We start from the raw sequence: 22,895 nt of genomic DNA on the forward strand, positions 1-22,895 counted from the left end.
GGTTATTATTTCCACTGTGGTCCTGTGAGATGGCAGGTTATTATGTCCACTGTGAGATGGCAGGTTATTATTTCCACTGTGAGATGGCAGGTTATTATTTCCACTGTGAGATGGCAGGTTATTATTTCCACTGTGAGATGGCAGGTTATTATTTCCACTGTGAGATGGCAGGTTATTATTTCCACTGTGAGATGGCAGGTTATTATTTCCACTGTGAGATGGCAGTGAGATGGCAGGTATTATTTCCACCTGTGAGATGGCAGGTTATTATTTCCACTGTGAGATGGCAGGTTATTATTTCCACTGTGAGATGGCAGGTTATTATTTCCACTGTGAGATGGCCAGGTTATTATGTCCACTGTGAGATGGCAGGTTATTATGTCCACTGTGAGATGGCAGGTTATTATTTCCACTGTGAGATGGCAGGTTATTATTTCCACTGTGAGATGGCAGGTTATTATTTCCACTGTGAGATGGCAGGTTATTATTTCCACTGTGAGATGGCAGGTTATTATTTCCACTGTGAGATGGCAGGTTATTATTTCCACTGTGAGATGGCAGGTTATTATGTCCACTGTGAGATGGCAGGTTATTATTTCCACTGTGAGATGGCAGGTTATTATTTCCACTGTGAGATGGCAGGTTATTATTTCCACTGTGAGATGGCAGGTTATTATTTCCACTGTGAGATGGCAGGTTATTATTTCCACTGTGGTCCTGTGAGATGGCATGTTAGTACCAGAATCTGTGTGTCCCCTGTCCCCCCCAAGGATTGATTCTACAGGGAACCAAGTTAGAGCTCCCTCTGGTGGAGTACTGATGGGAGGCATTTATATTATAAAGTGTTTTAGATCTTTTGGTTTGATGTTTTACAGGACTTGTTACTGTTAAAAGAGAAGAGGAGGAGGAGGATGGAGAGGAGGAGATTGGGGACAGAGAGGAGGAGGAGGATGGAGAGGAGGAGGTTGGGGACAGAGAGGAGGAGGATGGGGACAGGACCAACCCAGGTAATTAATCACTGATCAAAACATCCAGAGGGAGCTACAGTATATTGAGACCAGTTTCAGATGACTAAGGAGGTTGGGGACAGGACCAACCAGGTAATCCCTTATCAGAACATCAGAGACCAGTTTCAGATGACTAAGGAGGTTGGGGACAGGACCAACCAGGTAATCCCTGATCAGAACATCAGAGACCAGTTTCAGATGACTAAGGAGGTTGGGGACAGGACCAACCAGGTAATCAAATCAAATTTATTTATATAGCCCTTCGTACATCAGCTGATATCTCAAAGTGCTGTACAGAAACCCAGCCTAAAACCCCAAACAGCAAGCAATGCAGGTGTAGAAGCACGGTGGTTAGGAAAAACTCCCTAGAAAGGCCAAAACCTAGGAAGAAACCTAGAGAGGAACCAGGCTATGTGGGATGGCCAGTCCTCTTCTGGCTGTGCCGGGTGGAGATTATAACAGAACATGGCAAAGATGTTCAAATGTTCATAAATGACCAGCATGATCAGAACATCAGAGACCAGTTTCATGGAACCCAGTTCCCTATATAGAGCACTACTTTTGAGAAGGGCCCAGAGGGCTGAGTGACTGCTTATAGCGGTCAATCTTGTATGTACTAAACTGTGCCCCCCAACCAAATAACTCCTGATCAGTTTACATTGAAAGGGGTCTAAGAGGAGTCATCTTCCCTTTCTACCTTCCTACATACCAATGCATAGTGTTGTATACAGTATAATAAACTGGGTGGTTCGAGCCCTGTGATTGGCTAACAGCCGTGGTTTATCTGACCGTATACCACGGGTATGACATAACATGTGTTTTCACTGCTCTAATTACTTTGGTAACCAGTTTATAAACAGCAATAAGGTACCTCGGGGGTTTGTGATATATGGCCGATATACCACGGCTAAGGGCTGTGTCCGGGGACTCCTCCTGTGTTTAACCCCTGTGATGTTGTTATAGAAACAGGAGAGGGTGCCAGCTCAGACAAAGAGAGACCGTTCCTCTGCTCCCAGTGTGGTAAGCGGTTCACTGCACCAAGCAGCCTGAAGACTCACATGCAGAGACACAGCGGAGAGAAACCCCACCAGTGCTCCTTCTGTGGGAAGCGCTTCCTACGATCCACAGACCTGAAGAGACACCAGATGATCCACAAAGGTAAGAGAGACACCCAAACACCCGACGTCGCTCCTCTCTCACCCGGCGTCGCTCCTCTCTCGCCCGGCGTCGCTCCTCTCTCGCCCGGCGTCGCTCCTCTCTCGCCCGGCGTCGCTCCTCCCTCACCCGGCGTCGCTCTTCTCTCACCAGGCGTCGCTCCTCTCTCACCCGGCGTCGCTCCTCTCTCACCCGGCGTCGCTCCTCTCTCACCCGGCGTCGCTCCTCTCTCACCCGGCGTCGCTCCTCCCTCACCCGGCGTCGCTCCTCTCTCACCCGGGCGCGTTGCTCCTCTCTCACCCGGGCGCGTCGCTCCTCTCTCACCCGGCGTCACTCCTCCCTCACCCGGCGTCGCTCCTCTCTCACCCGGCGTCACTCCTCCCTCACCCGGCGTCGCTCATCCCTCACCCGGCGTCGCTCCTCTCACACCCGGCGTCGCTCCTCTCTCACCCGGCGTCGCTCCTCCCTCACCCGGCGTCGCTCCTCCCTCACCCGGCGTCGCTCCTCCCTCACCCGCCTTCGCTCCTCTCTCACCCGCCGTCGCTCCTCTCTCACCCGCGTCGCTCCTCTCTCACCCGGCGCGCTCCTCTCTCACCCGGGCGCGTCTCTCGCCCGGCGTCGCTCCTCTCACCCGGGCGCTCTCTCTCCTCTCTCACCCGGGCGCGCGCTCCTCTCTCACCCGGCCGCGTCGCTCCTCTCTCACCCGGGCGCGTCGCTCCTCTCTCACCCGGCCGCGTCCCTCCTCTCTCACCCGGGCGCGTCGCTCCTCTCTCACCCGGGCGCGTCGCTCCTCTCTCACCCGGGCGCGTCGCTCCTCTCTCACCCGGGCGCGTCGCTCCTCTCTCACCCGGCGTCGCTCCTCCTCACCCGGCGTCGCTCCTCTCTCATCTCACACATCTCTCTGTTGGAACACTGTCAATCAACGTGTCCACACCAGTGCACCTGTTTATCAGTTAAATCAGTTGATCTACACGGTGTAGGTTCATTCCCATGTAAAATGACCCCATGAGCACCAACGTGAAGTTCATTGGAGCATGTCAAATTGTGTGTCAAATGAAAGCAGAGCGTCTATATTTTGAAGAAATGAAGGCATACATACATTTGAACCATTTTCCATCCCCAAAAATGTGAATAAGCTTATTGGCTGGACAAGGGTTCTTAAAAAAACATCTACCAGAAAAAGTCTGAGAAGAAACGCATCAAAACACAATAATATTGAAGTAAAAACCCTGCCAACTAATATCAATTCTTATATTTAGTTTGGGATAAATGTTACTGAATCGTTGCCTCGTTACTAAAAACCACATATCTTTTAAGATATTTCCTAATGTCTCTCCCTCCATAAGGAGGATAATGAAAGTTCACAAATGTAACAAGTAAATGTAGACCTACCAATTTAGCTATAGTGTTTTTACTGATATCAATTTTGTTTATGAATTCAAAATTCTTTGACCCCTCCCCCCCAAAAAATCGCTAACAGAATTTCTGCAATTGAATAGACTATAATAGTTACAAACCTATAATTACAAACCTCAGTTGGGTCACAAATCAATCAATCAATTAAATGTATTTATAAAGCCCTTCTTACATCAGCTTATGTCACAAAGTGCTGTACAGAAACCCAGCCTAAAACCCCAAACAGCAAGCAATGCAGGAGCAGAAGCACGGTGGCTAGGAAAAACTCCCTAGAAAGGCCAGAACCTAGAGAGGAACCAGGCTATGAGGGGTGGCCAGTCCTCTTCTGGCTGTGCCGGGTGAAGATTATAACAGAACATGGCCAAGATGTTCAAATGTTCATAAATGACCAGCATGGTCAGATAATAATAATAATAATAATCACAGTGGTTGTAGAGGGGGCAACAGAAACGCATATAACTCCTCAGGAGTAAATGTCAGTTGGCTTTTCATAGCCGATCATTAAGAGTATCTCTACCGCTCCTGATGTCTCTAGAGAGCTGAAAACAGAAGGTCTGGGACAAGGTAGCACGTCCGGTGAACAGGTCAGGGTTCGGTAGCCGCAGGCAGAACAGTTGAAACTACTGGAGCAGAAGCACGACCAGGTGTACTGGTGACAGCAAGGAGTCATCAGACCAGGTAGTCCTGAGACATGGTCCGAGGGCTCTGGTCCTCCGAGAGAGAGACAGAGAATTAGAGACAGCATACTTAAATTCATACAGGACACCAGATAAGACAGGAGAAATACTCCAGATTTAACAGACTGACCCTAGCCCCCCAACACATAAACTATTGCAGCATAAATACTGGAGGCTGAGACGGGAGGGGTCGGGAAACACTGTGGCCCCGTCCGACGATACCCCCGGACAGGGCCAAACAGGAAGGATATAACCCCACCCACTTTGCCAAAGCACAGCCCCCACACGACTAGAGGGATATCTTCAACCACCAACTTACTATCCTGACACAAGGCCGAGTATAGCCCACAAAGATCTCCCCCACGGCACAAACCCGAGTGGGGGCGCCAACCTGGACAGGAAGATCACGTCAGTGACTCAATCCTTGAAACAGTCTTGATATGTTCGTCAAAAGAGAGATCAGGGTCCAGAGTAATGCCAAGGTCCTTCAGTTTTATTTGAGATGCCTGTACAACCATCAAGATTAATTGTCAGATTCAACAGAAGATTTCATTGTTTCTTGGGACCAAGAACTAGAATCTCTGTTTTGTCCGAGCTTAAAACTAGTAAATTTGTCACCATCCACTTATGTCTGAAACACAGGCTTCCAGGGAGGGCAATTTTGTGGCTTCACCATGTTTAATCAAAATGTACAGCTGTGTGTTGTCCACATAGCAGTGAAAGTTATCATTATGTTTCCGAATGACAACACCAAGAGGTGAAATATATAGTGAAAACAATAGTGGTCCTAAAACGGAGCCTTGAGGAATACCAACATTTACAATTGATTTGTCATAGGACAAACCATCTACAGAGACAAACTGATATCTTTCCGACAGATAAGATCTAAACCAGGCCAGAACTTGTCCGTGTAGACCAATTTGAGTTTCCAATCTCTCCAAAAGAATGTGGTGATCGATGGTATCAAAAGCAGCGCTAAGGTCTAGGAGCACGAGGACAGATGCAGAGCCTCAGTCTGATGCCATTAAAATGTCATTTACCACCTTCACAAGTACCGTCTCAGTGCTATGATGGGGTCTAAAACCAGACTGAAGCGTTTCGTATACATTGTTTGTCTTCAGGAAGGCAGTGAGTTGCTGCTCAACAGCTTTTTAATTTTTCTTTGAGAGGAATGGGAGATTCGATATAGGCAGATAGTTTTTTTTATATATTCTGGGTCAAGGTTTGTTTTTTTCAGGAGAGTCTTTATTACTGCCACTTTTAGTGAGTTTGGTACACATCCGGTGGATAGAGAGCCGTTTATTATGTTCAACAGGAGGGCCAAGCACAGGAAGCAGCTCTTTCAGTAGTTTAGTTGGAATAGGGTCCAGTATGCAGCTTGAAGGTTTAGAGGCCAATACTATTTTCATCAATGTGTCAAGAGATATTAAACAACGTGAGCGTGTCCGTTGATCCTAGGTCCTGGCAGGACAACTGAGTTTTGGAGAAATGCACAGATTTAAAGAGGAGTCCTTAATTTCCTTTCTAATGATACTGATCTTTTTTGTCAAAGAAGTTCATGAATTTATTAATTTAGTTTATTATGTTCAACAGGAGGGCCAAGCACAGGAAGCAGCTCTTTCAGTAGTTTAGTCGGAATAGGGTCCAGTATGCAGCTTGAAGGTTTAGAGGCCATGATTATTTTCATCATTGTGTCAAGAGATATAGTACTAAAACACTTGAGCGTCTCTCTTGATCCTAGGTCCTGGCAGAGTTAGGCAGACTCAGGACAACTGAGCTTTGAAGGAATACGCAGATTTAAAGAGGAGTCCTTAATTTCCTTTCTAATGATACTGATCTTTTTTTGTCAAATAAGTTCATGAATTTATCACTGCTGAAAGTGAAAGCCATCCACTCTTGCGGAGCTGCTTTTTAGTTAGCTTTGCGACAGTATCAAAAATCTATTTTGGATTGTACTTATTTTCCTCAATTAAATTGGAAAAATAGGATGATGGAGCAGCAGTGAGGGCTCTTCGATATTGCGCGGTACTGTCTTACCAAGCTCGTCGGAGACTTCAGGTTTGGTGTGGCGCCATTTCTGTTCCAACTCTAGGAAACTTTGGGTTGTTTGAGAATTTATAGCACAGTTTTTGATGATCATTGGTTGGGGTCTGAGCAGGTTATTTGTTTGCGATTGCAAACATAATAAAATGGTGGTCCGATAGTCCAGGAAAAACATTAAGATCCACAACATTTTTTTCCATGGGATGAAACTAAATCCAGAATATGACTGTGGCTGTGAGCAGGTCCAGAGACATGTTGGACAAAACCCACTGAGTCGATGATGGCTCCGAAAGCCTTTTGGAGTGGGTCTGTGGAATTTTCCATGCGAAAATTAAAGTCACCAAAAATATGAATATTATCTGCCATGAATACAGGATATGAACTCGGTGAGGAACGCTGGATACGGCCTGTTAACAGAAACCATAAAAAGTGAGGAGGCTGCATAGATTTCATGACGAGAAGCTCAAAAGACAAAAACGCAGTCGTTTTTTTTTTCAAACCTAGATTGAGGCACAGACACGGTCTCAATGGGGATAGCTGAGCTGACTACATTGACTGTGCTGGTGGCAGACTCCACTAAGCTGGCAAGCTGGCTAACAGCCTGCTGGACTGCCTGCACCCTGTCTCATTGTGGAGCTTGAGGAGTTAGAGCCCTGTCTATGTTGGTAGATAAGATGAGAGCACCCCTCCAGCTAGGATGGAGTCTGTCACTCCTCAGCAGGCCAGGCTTGGTCCTGTTTGTGGGTGAGTCCCAGAAAGAGGGCCAATTATCTACAAATTAAATATTTTGGGAGGGGCAGAAAACAGAAAACATCTCAACCAGCAATTGAGATGTGAGACTCTGCTGTAGCATCACTCCCCCTAACTGGGAGGGGGCCAGAAACAATTACTCGATGTCGGCACATCTTTCTAGTTGATTTACACGCTGAAGCTATGTTGCGCTTGGTGATCTCTGACTGTTTCATCCTAACATCGTTGGTGCCGACGTGGATAACAATATCTCTATACCCTCTACACTCGCCAGTTTTAGCTTTAGCCAGCATCATCTTCAGATTAGCCTTAACGTCGGTAGCCCTGCCCCCTGGGAAACAGTGTATGATCACTGGATGATTCATTTTAAAATCTAATACTTCGGGTAATGGAGTCGCCAATGACTAGGGTTTTCAATTCGTCAGAGCTAATGGTGGGAGGCTTCGGCGTCTCAGACCCTGTAACGGGAGGAGGAGAGACCAGAGAAGGCTCGGCGCCTCAGACCCCGTAACGGGAGGAGGAGAGACCAGAGAAGGCTCGGCGCCTCAGACCCCGTAACGGGAGGAGGAGAGACCAGAGAAGGCTCGGCGTCTCAGACCCCGTAACGGGAGGAGGAGAGACCAGAGAAGGCTCGGCGTCTCAGACCCCGTAACGGGAGGAGGAGAGACCGGAGAAGGCTCGGCGTCTCAGACCCCGTAACGGGAGGAGGAGAGACCAGAGAAGGCTTGGCGTCTCAGACCCCGTAACGGGAGGAGGAGAGACCAGAGAATGCTCGGCGTCTCAGACCCCGTAACGGGAGGAGGAGAGACCAGAGAAGGCTCGGCGCCTCAGACCCCGTAAAGGGAGGAGGAGAGACCAGAGAAGGCTCGGCGTCTCAGACCCCGTAACGGGAGGAGGAGAGACCAGAGAAGGCTCGGCGTCTCAGACCCCGTAACGGGAGGGGGAGAGACCAGAGAAGGCTCAGCGTCTCAGACCCCGTAACGGGAGGGGGAGAGAGATGGCTCGGCCTCTGACTCGCTGCTTAATAGGGAGAACCGGTTGAATGTTTCTTTTGGCTGAATGAGTGACACCGGTTGAGCATTCCTACAGCATTCCTGCAGCATTTCCTACAGCATTTCCTACAGCATTCCTACAGCATTTCCTACAGCATTTCCTACAGCACTATCCTACAGCATTCCTACAGCTTTCCTACGGCATTCCTACAGCATTTCTACAACTTTCCTACGGCATTCCTACAGCATTTCTACAACTTTCCTATGACATTCCTACAGCATTCCTACATCATTCATACAGCATTCATACAGCATTCATACTGCATTCCTACAGCATTCCTACAGCATTTCCTACAGCATTCCTACAGCATTTTATACAGCATTTCTACAGCATTCCTACAGCATTCCTACAGCAAGGTAGTGTTGGTGCTCTGTCAGGTAGTGTTGGTGCTCTGTCAGGTAGTGTTGGTGCTCTGTCAGGTAGTGTTGGTGCTCTGCCAGGTAGTGTTGGTGTCCTCGCAGGTAGTGTTGGTGCTCTGTCGGGTAGTGCTGGTGCTCTGTCGGGTAGTGCTGGTGCTCTGTCGGGTAGTGCTGGTGCTCTGTCGGGTAGTGCTGGTGCTCTGTCGGGTAGTGCTGGTGCTCTGTCGGGTAGTGCTGGTGCTCTGTCGGGTAGTGCTGGTGCTCTGGGGTGTGCTGGTGCTGTCGGGTAGTGCTGGTGCTCTGTCGGGTAGTGCTGGTGCTCTGTCGGGTAGTGCTGGTGCTCTGTCGGGTAGTGCTGGTGCTCTGTCGGGTAGTGCTGGTGCTCTGTGCTGGTGCTCTGTCGGGTAGTGCTGGTGCTCTGTCGGGTAGTGCTGGTGCTCTGTCGGGTAGTGCTGGTGCTCTGTCGGGTAGTGCTGGTGCTCTGTCGGGTAGTGTTGGTGCTCTGTACATTATACCAGCTACTGTCCTCCCTTCCATTGACATACTGTTATGTTCAGCTCATAGTGTCTCCTGCTACTGTCCTCCCTTCTACTGACTGTTATGTTCAGCTCATAGTGTCTCCTGTTCTCTGTCCTCTCTTCCACTGACTGTAATGTTCAGGAAGGGAGGACAGTAGCAGAAGACACAATGAGCTGAACACAGAGTATTGTGGAGTATAGTTCAGTATAGTATCATACAGTCCTGTACTGTGGAGTATAGCTCAGTATAGTACCATACAGTCCTGTGGAGTATAGTTCAGTATAGTACCATACAGTCCTGTGGAGTATAGCTCAGTATAGTACCATACAGTCCTGTGGAGTATAGCTCAGTATAGTACCATACAGTCCTGTGGAGTATAGCTCAATATAGTACCATACAGTCCTGTGGAGTATAGTTCAGTATAGTACCATACAGTCCTGTGGAGTATAGCTCAGTATAGTACCATACAGTCCTGTGGAGTATAGCTCAGTATAGTACCATACAGTCATGTGGAGTATAGTTCAGTATAGTACCATACAGTCCTGTACTGTGGAGTATAGCTCAGTATAGTACCATACAGTCCAGTGGAGTATAGTTCAGTATAGTACCATACAGTCTTGTGGAGTATAGTGCAGTATAGTACCATACAGTCCTGTACTGTGGAGTATAGCTCAGTATAGTACCATACAGTCCTGTGGAGTATAGCGCAGTATAGTACCATACAGTCCTGTGGAGTATAGTTCAGTATAGTACCATACAGTCCAGTGGAGTATAGTTCAGTATAGTACCATACAGTCTTGTGGAGTATAGTTCAGTATAGTACCATACAGTCCTGTACTGTGGAGTATAGTTCAGTATAGTACCATACAGTCCTGTACTGTGGAGTATAGCTCAGTATAGTACCATACAGTCCTGTGGAGTATAGCTCAGTATAGTACCATACAGTCCTGTGGAGTATAGTTCAGTATAGTACCATACAGTCCTGTGAAGTATAGCTCAGTATAGTACCATACAGTCCTGTGGAGTATAGTACCATACAGTCATGTGGAGTATAGTACCATACAGTCCTGTACTGTGGAGTATAGTTCAGTATAGTACCATACAGTCCTGTGGAGTATAGCTCAGTATAGTACCATACAGTCCTGTGGAGTATAGTTCAGTATAGTACCATACAGTCCTGTGAAGTATAGTTCAGTATAGTACCATACAGTCCTGTGGAGTATAGCTCAGTATAGTACCATACAGTCCTGTGGAGTATAGCTCGGTATAGTACCATACAGTCCTGTGGAGTATAGTTCAGTATAGTACCATACAGTCCTGTGGAGTATAGCTCAGTATAGTACCATACAGTCCTGTGGAGTATAGCTCAGTATAGTACCATACAGTCCTGTGGAGTATAGTTCAGTATAGTACCATACAGTCCTGTACTGTGGAGTATAGTTCAGTATAGTACCATACAGTCCTGTACTGTGGAGTATAGTTCAGTATATTACCATACAGTCCTGTGGAGTATAGTTCAGTATAGTACCATACAGTCCTGTGGAGTATAGCTCAGTATAGTACCAAACAGTCCTGTACTGTGGAGTATAGTTCAGTATAGTACCATACAGTCCTGTGGAGTATAGCTCAGTATAGTACCATACAGTCCTGTGGAGTATAGTTCAGTATAGTACCATACAGTCCTGTACTGGAGTATAGTTCAGTATAGTACCATACAGTCCTGTGGAGTATAGTTCAGTATAGTACCATACAGTCCTGTGGAGTATAGTTCAGTATAGTACCATACAGTCCTGTGGAGTATAGCTCAGTATAGTACCATACAGTCCTGTGGAGTATAGCTCAGTATAGTACCATACAGTCCTGTGGAGTATAGTTCAGTATAGTACCATACAGTCCTGTGGAGTATAGCTCAGTATAGTACCATACAGTCCTGTGGAGTATAGTTCAGTATAGTACCATACAGTCCTGTGGAGTATAGCTCAGTATAGTACCATACAGTCCTGTGGAGTATAGTTCAGTATAGTACCATACAGTCCAGTGGAGTATAGTTCAGTATAGTACCATACAGTCCTGTGGAGTATAGTTCAGTATAGTACCATACAGTCCTGTGGAGTATAGTTCAGTATAGTACCATACAGTCCTGTGGAGTATAGTTCAGTATAGTACCATACAGTCCTGCGGAGTATAGCTCAGTATAGTACCATACAGTCCTGTGGAGTATAGTTCAGTATAGTACCATACAGTCCTGTACTGTGGAGTATAGCTCAGTATAGTACCATACAGTCCTGTACTGTGGAGTATAGTTCAGTATAGTACCATACAGTCCTGTACTGTGGAGTATAGCTCAGTATAGTACCATACAGTCCTGTGGAGTATAGTTCAGTATAGTACCATACAGTCCTGTGGAGTATAGCTCAGTATAGTACCATACAGTCCTGTGGAGTATAGCTCAGTATAGTACCATACAGTCCTGTACTGTGGAGTATAGCTCAGTATAGTACCATACAGTCCTGTGGAGTATAGTTCAGTATAGTACCATACAGTCCTGTGGAGTATAGTTCAGTATAGTACCATACAGTCCTGTGGAGTATAGTTCAGTATAGTACCATACAGTCCTGTGGAGTATAGTTCAGTATAGTACCATACAGTCCTGTGGAGTATAGTTCAGTATAGTACCATACAGTCCTGTGCTGTGGAGTATAGTACCATACAGTCCTGTGGAGTATAGTTCAGTATAGTACCATACAGTCCTGTGGAGTATAGCTCAGTATAGTACCATACAGTCCTGTGGAGTATAGCTCAGTATGGTACCATACAGTCCTGTGAAGTATAGTACCATACAGTCCTGTGGAGTATAGTTCAGTATAGTACCATACAGTCCTGTGAAGTATAGCTCAGTATAGTACCGTACAGTCCTGTGGAGTATAGCTCAGTATAGTACCATACAGTCCTGTGGAGCATAGTTCAGTATAGCACCATACAGTCCTGTGGAGTATAGTACCATACAGTCCTGTACTGTGGAGTATAGCTCAGTATAGTACCATACAGTCCTGTGGAGTATAGCTCAGTATAGTACCATACAGTCCTGTGGAGTATAGTTCAGTATAGCACCATACAGTCCTGTGGAGTATAGCTCAGTATAGTACCATACAGTCCTGTGGAGTATAGCTCAGTATAGTACCATACAGTCCTGTGGAGTATAGCTCAGTATAGTACCATACAGTCCTGTGGAGTATAGTTCAGTATAGTACCATACAGTCCTGTGGAGTATAGCTCAGTATAGTACCATACAGTCCTGTGGAGTATAGCTCAGTATAGTACCATACAGTCCTGTGGAGTATAGTAGTATAGTACCATACAGTCCTGTACTGTGGAGTATAGTTCAGTATAGTACCATACAGTCCTGTGGAGTATAGCTCAGTATAGTACCATACAGTCCTGTGGAGTATAGTTCAGTATAGTACCATACAGTCCTGTGGAGTATAGTTCAGTATAGTACCATACAGTCCTGTGGAGTATAGTTCAGTATAGTACCATACAGTCCTGTGGAGTATAGCTCAGTATAGTACCATACAGTCCTGTGGAGTATAGCTCAGTATAGTACCATACAGTCCTGTAATGTGGAGTATAGCTCAGTATAGTACCATACAGTCCTGTACTGTGGAGTATAGCTCAGTATAGTACCATACAGTCCTGTGGAGTATAGTTCAGTATAGTACCATACAGTCCTGTGGAGTATAGTTCAGTATAGTACCATACAGTCCTGTGCTGTGGAGTATAGTACCATACAGTCCTGTGGAGTATAGTACCATACAGTCCTGTGGAGTATAGCTCAGTATAGTACCATACAGTCCTGTGGAGTATAGTACCATACAGTCCTGTGGAGTATAGTACCATACAGTCCTGTGGAGTATAGCTCAGTATGGTACCATACAGTCCTGTGAAGTATAGTACCATACAGTCCTGTGGAGTATAGTTCAGTATAGTACCATACAGGCCTGTACTGTGGAGTATAGCTCAGTATAGTACCATACAGTCCTGTGGAGTATAGCTCAGTATAGTACCATACAGTCCTGTGGAGTATAGTTCAGTATAGCACCATACAGTCCTGTGGAGTATAGCTCAGTATAGTACCATACAGTCCTGTGGAGTATAGCTCAGTATAGTACCATACAGTCCTGTGGAGTATAGCTCAGTATAGTACCATACAGTCCTGTGGAGTATAGTTCAGTATAGTACCATACAGTCCTGTGGAGTATAGTACCATCAGTCCTAGTGGAGTATAGCAGTCCTGTACCATACAGTACAGTGGAGTATAGTACCATACAGTCCTGTACTGTGGAGTATAGTTCAGTATAGTACCATACAGTCCTGTGGAGTATAGCTCAGTATAGTACCATACAGTCCTGTGGAGTATAGTTCAGTATAGTACCATACAGTCCTGTGGAGTATAGTTCAGTATAGTACCATACAGTCCTGTGGAGTATAGTTCAGTATAGTACCATACAGTCCTGTGGAGTATAGTTCAGTATAGTACCATACAGTCCTGTGGAGTATAGTTCAGTATAGTACCATACAGTACTGTGGAGTATAGCTCAGTATAGTACCATACAGTCCTGTGGAGTATAGTACCATACAGTCCTGTGGAGTATAGTTCAGTATAGTACCATACAGTACTGTGGAGTATAGCTCAGTATAGTACCATACAGTCCTGTGGAGTATAGTTCAGTATAGTACCATACAGTCCTGTGGAGTATAGCTCAGTATAGTACCATACAGTCCTGTGGAGTATAGTTCAGTATAGTACCATACAGTCCTGTGGAGTATAGCTCAGTATAGTACCATACAGTCCTGTGGAGTATAGCTCAGTATAGTACCATACAGTCCTGTGGAGTATAGCTCAGTATAGTACCATACAGTCCTGTGGAGTATAGCTCAGTATAGTACCATACAGTCCTGTGGAGTATAGCTCAGTATAGTACCATACAGTCCTGTGGAGTATAGTTCAGTATAGTACCATACAGTCCTGTGGAGTATAGCTCAGTATAGTACCATACAGTCCTGTACTGTGGAGTATAGTTCAGTATAGTACCATACAGTCCTGTGGAGTATAGTTCAGTATAGTACCATACAGTCCTGTGGAGTATAGTTCAGTATAGTACCATACAGTCCTGTGGAGTATAGCTCAGTATAGTACCATACAGTCCTGTACTGTGGAGTATAGCTCAGTATAGTACCATACAGTCCTGTGGAGTATAGCTCAGTATAGTACCATACAGTCCTGTGGAGTATAGTTCAGTATAGTACCATACAGTCCTGTGGAGTATAGCTCAGTATAGTACCATACAGTCCTGTACTGTGGAGTATAGTTCAGTATAGTACCATACAGTCCTGTGGAGTATAGTTCAGTATAGTACCATACAGTCCTGTGGAGTATAGCTGAGTATAGTACCATACAGTCCTGTGGAGTATAGTTCAGTATAGTACCATACAGTCCTGTGGAGTATAGCTCAGTATAGTACCATACAGTCCTGTGGAGTATAGTTCAGTATAGTACCATACAGTCCTGTGGAGTATAGTTCAGTATAGTACCATACAGTCCTGTGGAGTATAGTACCATACAGTCCTGTGAAGTATAGCTCAGTATAGTACCATACAGTCCTGTACTGTGGAGTATAGCCCAGTATAGTACCATACAGTCCTGTGGAGTATAGTTCAGTATAGTACCATACAGTCCTGTGGAGTATAGTACCATACAGTCCTGTGAAGTATAGCTCAGTATAGTACCATACAGTCCTGTACTGTGGAGTATAGCTCAGTATAGTACCATACAGTCCTGTGGAGTATAGCTCAGTATAGTACCATACAGTCCTGTGGAGTATAGTTCAGTATAGTGCCATACAGTCCTGTGGAGTATAGCTCAGTATAGTACCATACAGTCCTGTGGAGTATAGCTCAGTATAGTACCATACAGTCCTGTACTGTGGAGTATAGTTCAGTATAGTACCATACAGTCCTGTGGAGTATAGTTCAGTATAGTACCATACAGTCCTGTGGAGTATAGCTCAGTATAGTACCATACAGTCCTGTACTGTGGAGTATAGTTCAGTATAGTACCATACAGTCCTGTGGAGTATAGTTCAGTATAGTACCATACAGTCCTGTGGAGTATAGCTGAGTATAGTACCATACAGTCCTGTGGAGTATAGTTCAGTATAGTACCATACAGTCCTGTGGAGTATAGTTCAGTATAGTACCATACAGTCCTGTGGAGTATAGCTCAGTATAGTACCATACAGTCCTGTACTGTGGAGTATAGCTCAGTATAGTACCATACAGTCCTGTGGAGTATAGCTCAGTATAGTACCATACAGTCCTGTGGAGTATAGTTCAGTATAGTACCATACAGTCCTGTGGAGTATAGCTCAGTATAGTACCATACAGTCCTGTACTGTGGAGTATAGTTCAGTATAGTACCATACAGTCCTGTGGAGTATAGTTCAGTATAGTACCATACAGTCCTGTGGAGTATAGCTGAGTATAGTACCATACAGTCCTGTGGAGTATAGTTCAGTATAGTACCATACAGTCCTGTGGAGTATAGCTCAGTATAGTACCATACAGTCCTGTGGAGTATAGTTCAGTATAGTACCATACAGTCCTGTGGAGTATAGTTCAGTATAGTACCATACAGTCCTGTGGAGTATAGCTCAGTATAGTACCATACAGTCCTGTACTGTGGAGTATAGCTCAGTATAGTACCATACAGTCCTGTGGAGTATAGCTCAGTATAGTACCATATAGTCCTGTGGAGTATAGTTCAGTATAGTACCACACAGTCATGTGGAGTATAGTTCAGTATAGTACCATACAGTCCTGTGGAGTATAGTTCAGTATAGTACCATACAGTCCTGTGGAGTATAGCTCAGTATAGTACCATACAGTCCTGTGGAGTATAGTACCATACAGTCCTGTGAAGTATAGCTCAGTATAGTACCATACAGTCCTGTACTGTGGAGTATAGCCCAGTATAGTACCATACAGTCCTGTGGAGTATAGTTCAGTATAGTACCATACAGTCCTGTGGAGTATAGTACCATACAGTCCTGTGAAGTATAGCTCAGTATAGTACCATACAGTCCTGTACTGTGGAGTATAGCTCAGTATAGTACCATACAGTCCTGTGGAGTATAGCTCAGTATAGTACCATACAGTCCTGTGGAGTATAGTTCAGTATAGTACCATACAGTCCTGTGGAGTATAGCTCAGTATAGTACCATACAGTCCTGTGGAGTATAGCTCAGTATAGTACCATACAGTCCTGTACTGTGGAGTATAGTTCAGTATAGTACCATACAGTCCTGTGGAGTATAGTTCAGTATAGTACCATACAGTCCTGTGGAGTATAGCTCAGTATAGTACCATACAGTCCTGTACTGTGGAGTATAGTTCAGTATAGTACCATACAGTCCTGTGGAGTATAGTTCAGTATAGTACCATACAGTCCTGTGGAGTATAGTTCAGTATAGTACCATACAGTCCTGTGGAGTATAGTTCAGTATAGTACCATACAGTCCTGTGGAGTATAGTTCAGTATAGTACCATACAGTCCTGTACTGTGGAGTATAGTTCAGTATAGTACCATACAGTCCTGCGGAGTATAGCTCAGTATAGTACCATACAGTCCTGTGGAGTATAGCTCAGTATAGTACCATACAGTCCTGTGCAGTATAGCTCAGTATAGTACCATACAGTCCTGTGGAGTATAGCTCAGTATAGTACCATACAGTCCTGTGGAGTATAGTTCAGTATAGTACCATACAGTCCTGTGGAGTATAGTTCAGTATAGTACCATACAGTCCTGTACTGTGGAGTATAGCGCAGTATAGTACCATACAGTCCTGTGGAGTATAGCGCAGTATAGTACCATACAGTCCTGTGAAGTATAGTACCATACAGTCCTGTACTGTGGAGTATAGTTCAGTATAGTACCATACAGTCCTGTGGAGTATAGTTCAGTATAGTACCATACAGTCCTGTGGAGTGTAGTTCAGTATAGTACCATACAGTCCTGTGGAGTATAGTTCAGTATAGTACCATACAGTCCTGTGGAGTATAGCTCAGTATAGTACCATACAGTCCTGTGGAGTATAGTTCAGTATAGTACCATACAGTCCTGTACTGTGGAGTATAGTTCAGTATAGTACCATACAGTCCTGTACTGTGGAGTATAGTTCAGTATAGTACCATACAGTCCTGCGGAGTATAGCTCAGTATAGTACCATACAGTCCTGTGGAGTATAGTTCAGTATAGTACCATACAGTCCTGTGGAGTATAGCTCAGTATAGTACCATACAGTCCTGTACTGTGGAGTATAGCTCAGTATAGTACCATACAGTCCTGTACTGTGGAGTATAGCTCAGTATAGTACCATACAGTCCTGTGGAGTATAGCTCAGTATAGTACCATACAGTCCTGTGGAGTATAGTTCAGTATAGTACCATACAGTCCTGTGGAGTATAGCTCAGTATAGTACCATACAGTCCAGTGGAGTATAGTTCAGTATAGTACCATACAGTCCTGTGGAGTATAGTTCAGTATAGTACCATACAGTACTGTGGAGTATAGCTCAGTATAGTACCATACAGTCCTGTGGAGTATAGTTCAGTATAGTACCATACAGTCCTGTGGAGTATAGCTCAGTATAGTACCATACAGTCCTGTGGAGTATAGCTCAGTATAGTACCATACAGTCCTGTGGAGTATAGCTCAGTATAGTACCATACAGTCCTGTGGAGTATAGCGCAGTATAGTACCATACAGTCCTGTGGAGTATAGTTCAGTATAGTACCATACAGTCCTGTGGAGTATAGTTCAGTATAGTACCATACAGTCCTGTACTGTGGAGTATAGTTCAGTATAGTACCATACAGTCCTGTGGAGTATAGTTCAGTATAGTACCATACAGTACTATGGAGTATAGCTCAGTATAGTACCATACAGTCCTGTGGAGTATAGCTCAGTATAGTACCATACAGTCCTGTGGAGTATAGCGCAGTATAGTACCATACAGTCCTGTGGAGTATAGCTCAGTATAGTACCATACAATCCTGTGGAGTATAGCTCAGTATAGTACCATACAGTCCTGTGGAGTATAGTTCAGTATAGTACCATACAGTCCTGTACTGTGGAGTATAGTTCAGTATAGTACCATACAGTCCTGTGGAGTATAGTTCAGTATAGTACCATACAGCCCTGTGGAGTATAGCTCAGTATAGTACCATACAGTCCTGTACTGTGGAGTATAGTTCAGTATAGTACCATACAGTCCTGTGGAGTATAGCTCAGTATAGTACCATACAGTCCTGTGGAGTATAGCTCAGTATAGCACCATACAGTCCTGTGGAGTATAGTTCAGTATAGCACCATACAGTCCTGTGGAGTATAGTTCAGTATAGTACCATACAGTCCTGTGGAGTATAGTTCAGTATAGTACCATACAGTCCTGTGGAGTATAGTTCAGTATAGTACCATACAGTCCTGTACTGTGGAGTATAGCTCAGTATAGTACCATACAGTCCTGTGGAGTATAGTTCAGTATAGTACCATACAGTCCTGTGGAGTATAGCTGAGTATAGTACCATACAGTCCTGTGGAGTATAGTTCAGTATAGTACCATACAGTCCTGTGGAGTATAGTTCAGTATAGTACCATACAGTCCTGTGGAGTATAGCTCAGTATAGTACCATACAGTCCTGTACTGTGGAGTATAGCTCAGTATAGTACCATACAGTCCTGTGGAGTATAGCTCAGTATAGTACCATACAGTCCTGTGGAGTATAGTTCAGTATAGTACCATACAGTCCTGTGGAGTATAGCTCAGTATAGTACCATACAGTCCTGTACTGTGGAGTATAGTTCAGTATAGTACCATACAGTCCTGTGGAGTATAGTTCAGTATAGTACCATACAGTCCTGTGGAGTATAGCTGAGTATAGTACCATACAGTCCTGTGGAGTATAGTTCAGTATAGTACCATACAGTCCTGTGGAGTATAGCTCAGTATAGTACCATACAGTCCTGTGGAGTATAGTTCAGTATAGTACCATACAGTCCTGTGGAGTATAGTTCAGTATAGTACCATACAGTCCTGTGGAGTATAGCTCAGTATAGTACCATACAGTCCTGTACTGTGGAGTATAGCTCAGTATAGTACCATACAGTCCTGTGGAGTATAGCTCAGTATAGTACCATACAGTCCTGTGGAGTATAGTACCATACAGTCCTGTGAAGTATAGCTCAGTATAGTACCATACAGTCCTGTACTGTGAGTATAGCCCAGTATAGTACCATACAGTCCTGTGGAGTATAGTTCAGTATAGTACCATACAGTCCTGTGGAGTATAGTACCATACAGTCCTGTGAAGTATAGCTCAGTATAGTACCATACAGTCCTGTACTGTGGAGTATAGCTCAGTATAGTACCATACAGTCCTGTGGAGTATAGCTCAGTATAGTACCATACAGTCCTGTGGAGTATAGTTCAGTATAGTACCATACAGTCCTGTGGAGTATAGCTCAGTATAGTACCATACAGTCCTGTGGAGTATAGCTCAGTATAGTACCATACAGTCCTGTACTGTGGAGTATAGTTCAGTATAGTACCATACAGTCCTGTGGAGTATAGTTCAGTATAGTACCATACAGTCCTGTGGAGTATAGCTCAGTATAGTACCATACAGTCCTGTACTGTGGAGTATAGTTCAGTATAGTACCATACAGTCCTGTGGAGTATAGTTCAGTATAGTACCATACAGTCCTGTGGAGTATAGTTCAGTATAGTACCATACAGTCCTGTGGAGTATAGTTCAGTATAGTACCATACAGTCCTGTGGAGTATAGTTCAGTATAGTACCATACAGTCCTGTACTGTGGAGTATAGTTCAGTATAGTACCATACAGTCCTGTGGAGTATAGCTCAGTATAGTACCATACAGTCCTGTGGAGTATAGCTCAGTATAGTACCATACAGTCCTGTGGAGTATAGCTCAGTATAGTACCATACAGTCCTGTGGAGTATAGCTCAGTATAGTACCATACAGTCATGTGGAGTATAGCTCAGTATAGTACCATACAGTCCTGTGAAGTATAGTTCAGTATAGTACCATACAGTCCTGTACTGTTGAGTATACCTCAGTATAGTACCATACAGTCCTGTGGAGTATAGTTCAGTATAGTACCATACAGTCCTGTGGAGTATAGCTCAGTATAGTACCATACAGTCCTGTACTGTGAGTATAGTTCAGTATAGTACCATACAGTCCTGTGGAGTATAGCTCAGTATAGTACCATACAGTCCTGTGGAGTATAGCTCAGTATAGTACCATACAGTCCTGTGGAGTATAGTTCAGTATAGTACCATACAGTCCTGTGGAGTATAGTTCAGTATAGTACCATACAGTCCTGTGGAGTATAGTTCAGTATAGTACCATACAGTCCTGTGGAGTATAGTTCAGTATAGTACCATACAGTCCTGTACTGTGGAGTATAGCTCAGTATAGTACCATACAGTCCTGTGGAGTATAGTTCAGTATAGTACCATACAGTCCTGTGGAGTATAGCTCAGTATAGTACCATACAGTCCTGTGGAGTATAGGTCAGTATAGTACCATACAGTCCTGTGGAGTATAGTTCAGTATAGTACCATACAGTCCTGTGGAGTATAGCTCAGTATAGTACCATACAGTCCTGTACTGTGGAGTATAGCTCAGTATAGTACCATACAGTCCTGTGGAGTATAGCTCAGTATAGTACCATACAGTCCTGTGGAGTATAGTTCAGTATAGTACCATACAGTCCTGTGGAGTATAGCTCAGTATAGTACCATACAGTCCTGTACTGTGGAGTATAGTTCAGTATAGTACCATACAGTCCTGTGGAGTATAGTTCAGTATAGTACCATACAGTCCTGTGGAGTATAGCTCAGTATAGTACCATACAGTCCTGTGGAGTATAGTTCAGTATAGTACCATACAGTCCTGTGGAGTATAGCTCAGTATAGTACCATACAGTCCTGTACTGTGGAGTATAGTTCAGTATAGTACCATACAGTCCTGTGGAGTATAGTTCAGTATAGTACCATACAGTCCTGTGGAGTATAGTTCAGTATAGTACCATACAGTCCTGTGGAGTATAGTTCAGTATAGTACCATACAGTCTTGTGGAGTATAGTTCAGTATAGTACCATACAGTCCTGTACTGTGGAGTATAGTTCAGTATAGTACCATACAGTCCTGTGGAGTATAGCTCAGTATAGTACCATACAGTCCTGTGGAGTATAGCTCAGTATAGTACCATACAGTCCTGTGGAGTATAGCTCAGTATAGTACCATACAGTCCTGTGGAGTATAGTTCAGTATAGTACCATACAGTCCTGTGGAGTATAGCTCAGTATAGTACCATACAGTCCTGTGGAGTATAGCTCAGTATAGTACCATACAGTCATGTGGAGTATAGTTCAGTATAGTACCATACAGTCCTGTACTGTGGAGTATAGCTCAGTATAGTACCATACAGTCCAGTGGAGTATAGCGCAGTATAGTACCATACAGTCCTGTGGAGTATAGTTCAGTATAGTACCATACAGTCCTGTACTGTGGAGTATAGTTCAGTATAGTACCATACAGTCCTGTGAAGTATAGTTCAGTATAGTACCATACAGTCCAGTGGAGTATAGTTCAGTATAGTACCATACAGTCCTGTGGAGTATAGTTCAGTATAGTACCATACAGTCCTGTGGAGTATAGCTCAGTATAGTACCATACAGTCCTGTGGAGTATAGTTCAGTATAGTACCATACAGTCCTGTACTGTGGAGTATAGTTCAGTATAGTACCATACAGTCCTGTACTGTGGAGTATAGCTCAGTATAGTACCATACAGTCCTGTGGAGTATAGCTCAGTATAGTACCATACAGTCCTGTGGAGTATAGTTCAGTATAGTACCATACAGTCCTGTGGAGTATAGCTCAGTATAGTACCATACAGTCCTGTACTGTGGAGTATAGCTCAGTATAGTACCATACAGTCCTGTGGAGTATAGCTCAGTATAGTACCATACAGTCCTGTGGAGTATAGTTCAGTATAGTACCATACAGTCCTGTGGAGTATAGCTCAGTATAGTACCATACAGTCCTGTGGAGTATAGTTCAGTATAGTACCATACAGTCCTGTGAAGTATAGTTCAGTATAGTACCATACAGTCCTGTGGAGTATAGCTCAGTATAGTACCATACAGTCCTGTGGAGTATAGTTCAGTATAGTACCATACAGTCCTGTGGAGTATAGCTCAGTATAGTACCATACAGTCCTGTGGAGTATAGCTCAGTATAGTACCATACAGTCCTGTGGAGTATAGCTCAGTATAGTACCATACAGTCCTGTGGAGTATAGCTCAGTATAGTACCATACAGTCCTGTGGAGTATAGTTCAGTATAGTACCATACAGTCCTGTGGAGTATAGTTCAGTATAGTACCATACAGTCCTGTACTGTGGAGTATAGTTCAGTATAGTACCATACAGTCCTGTGGAGTATAGTTCAGTATAGTACCATACAGTCCTGTGGAGTATAGCTCAGTATAGTACCATACAGTCCTGTGGAGTATAGCTCAGTATAGTACCATACAGTCCTGTGGAGTATAGCGCAGTATAGTACCATACAGTCCTGTGGAGTATAGCTCAGTATAGTACCATACAGTCCTGTGGAGTATAGTTCAGTATAGTACCATACAGTCCTGTGGAGTATAGCTCAGTATAGTACCATACAGTCCTGTGGAGTATAGTTCAGTATAGTACCATACAGTCCTGTACTGTGGAGTATAGTTCAGTATAGCACCATACAGTCCTGTGGAGTATA

At 44.3% G+C, this 22,895-nt stretch overlaps 2 protein-coding genes across 2 annotated transcripts in view; one reads left to right on the top strand and one right to left on the bottom strand.

The window, feature by feature from the left end:
* Positions 1-22,895, bottom strand: part of LOC135531015 (zinc finger protein 135-like) — a 125,835-nt gene that overhangs the window by 23,869 nt on the left and 79,071 nt on the right. The gene's annotated exons all lie outside the window — the stretch shown is intronic.
* LOC135531012 (zinc finger protein with KRAB and SCAN domains 1-like) overlaps positions 1-22,895 on the top strand; it is a 39,965-nt gene that overhangs the window by 5,179 nt on the left and 11,891 nt on the right. Inside the window, exons 4-5 of the mRNA XM_064959160.1 lie at positions 876-1,007; positions 1,971-2,165. Of these exons, the coding sequence (XP_064815232.1) occupies positions 876-1,007; positions 1,971-2,165 (327 nt within the window). The remainder of the gene's footprint in view (positions 1-875; positions 1,008-1,970; positions 2,166-22,895) is intronic.

This window comes from Oncorhynchus masou, unplaced genomic scaffold, assembly GCF_036934945.1.
Source record: "Oncorhynchus masou masou isolate Uvic2021 unplaced genomic scaffold, UVic_Omas_1.1 unplaced_scaffold_1490, whole genome shotgun sequence".
In the NCBI taxonomy this organism is placed as follows: domain Eukaryota; kingdom Metazoa; phylum Chordata; class Actinopteri; order Salmoniformes; family Salmonidae; genus Oncorhynchus; species Oncorhynchus masou.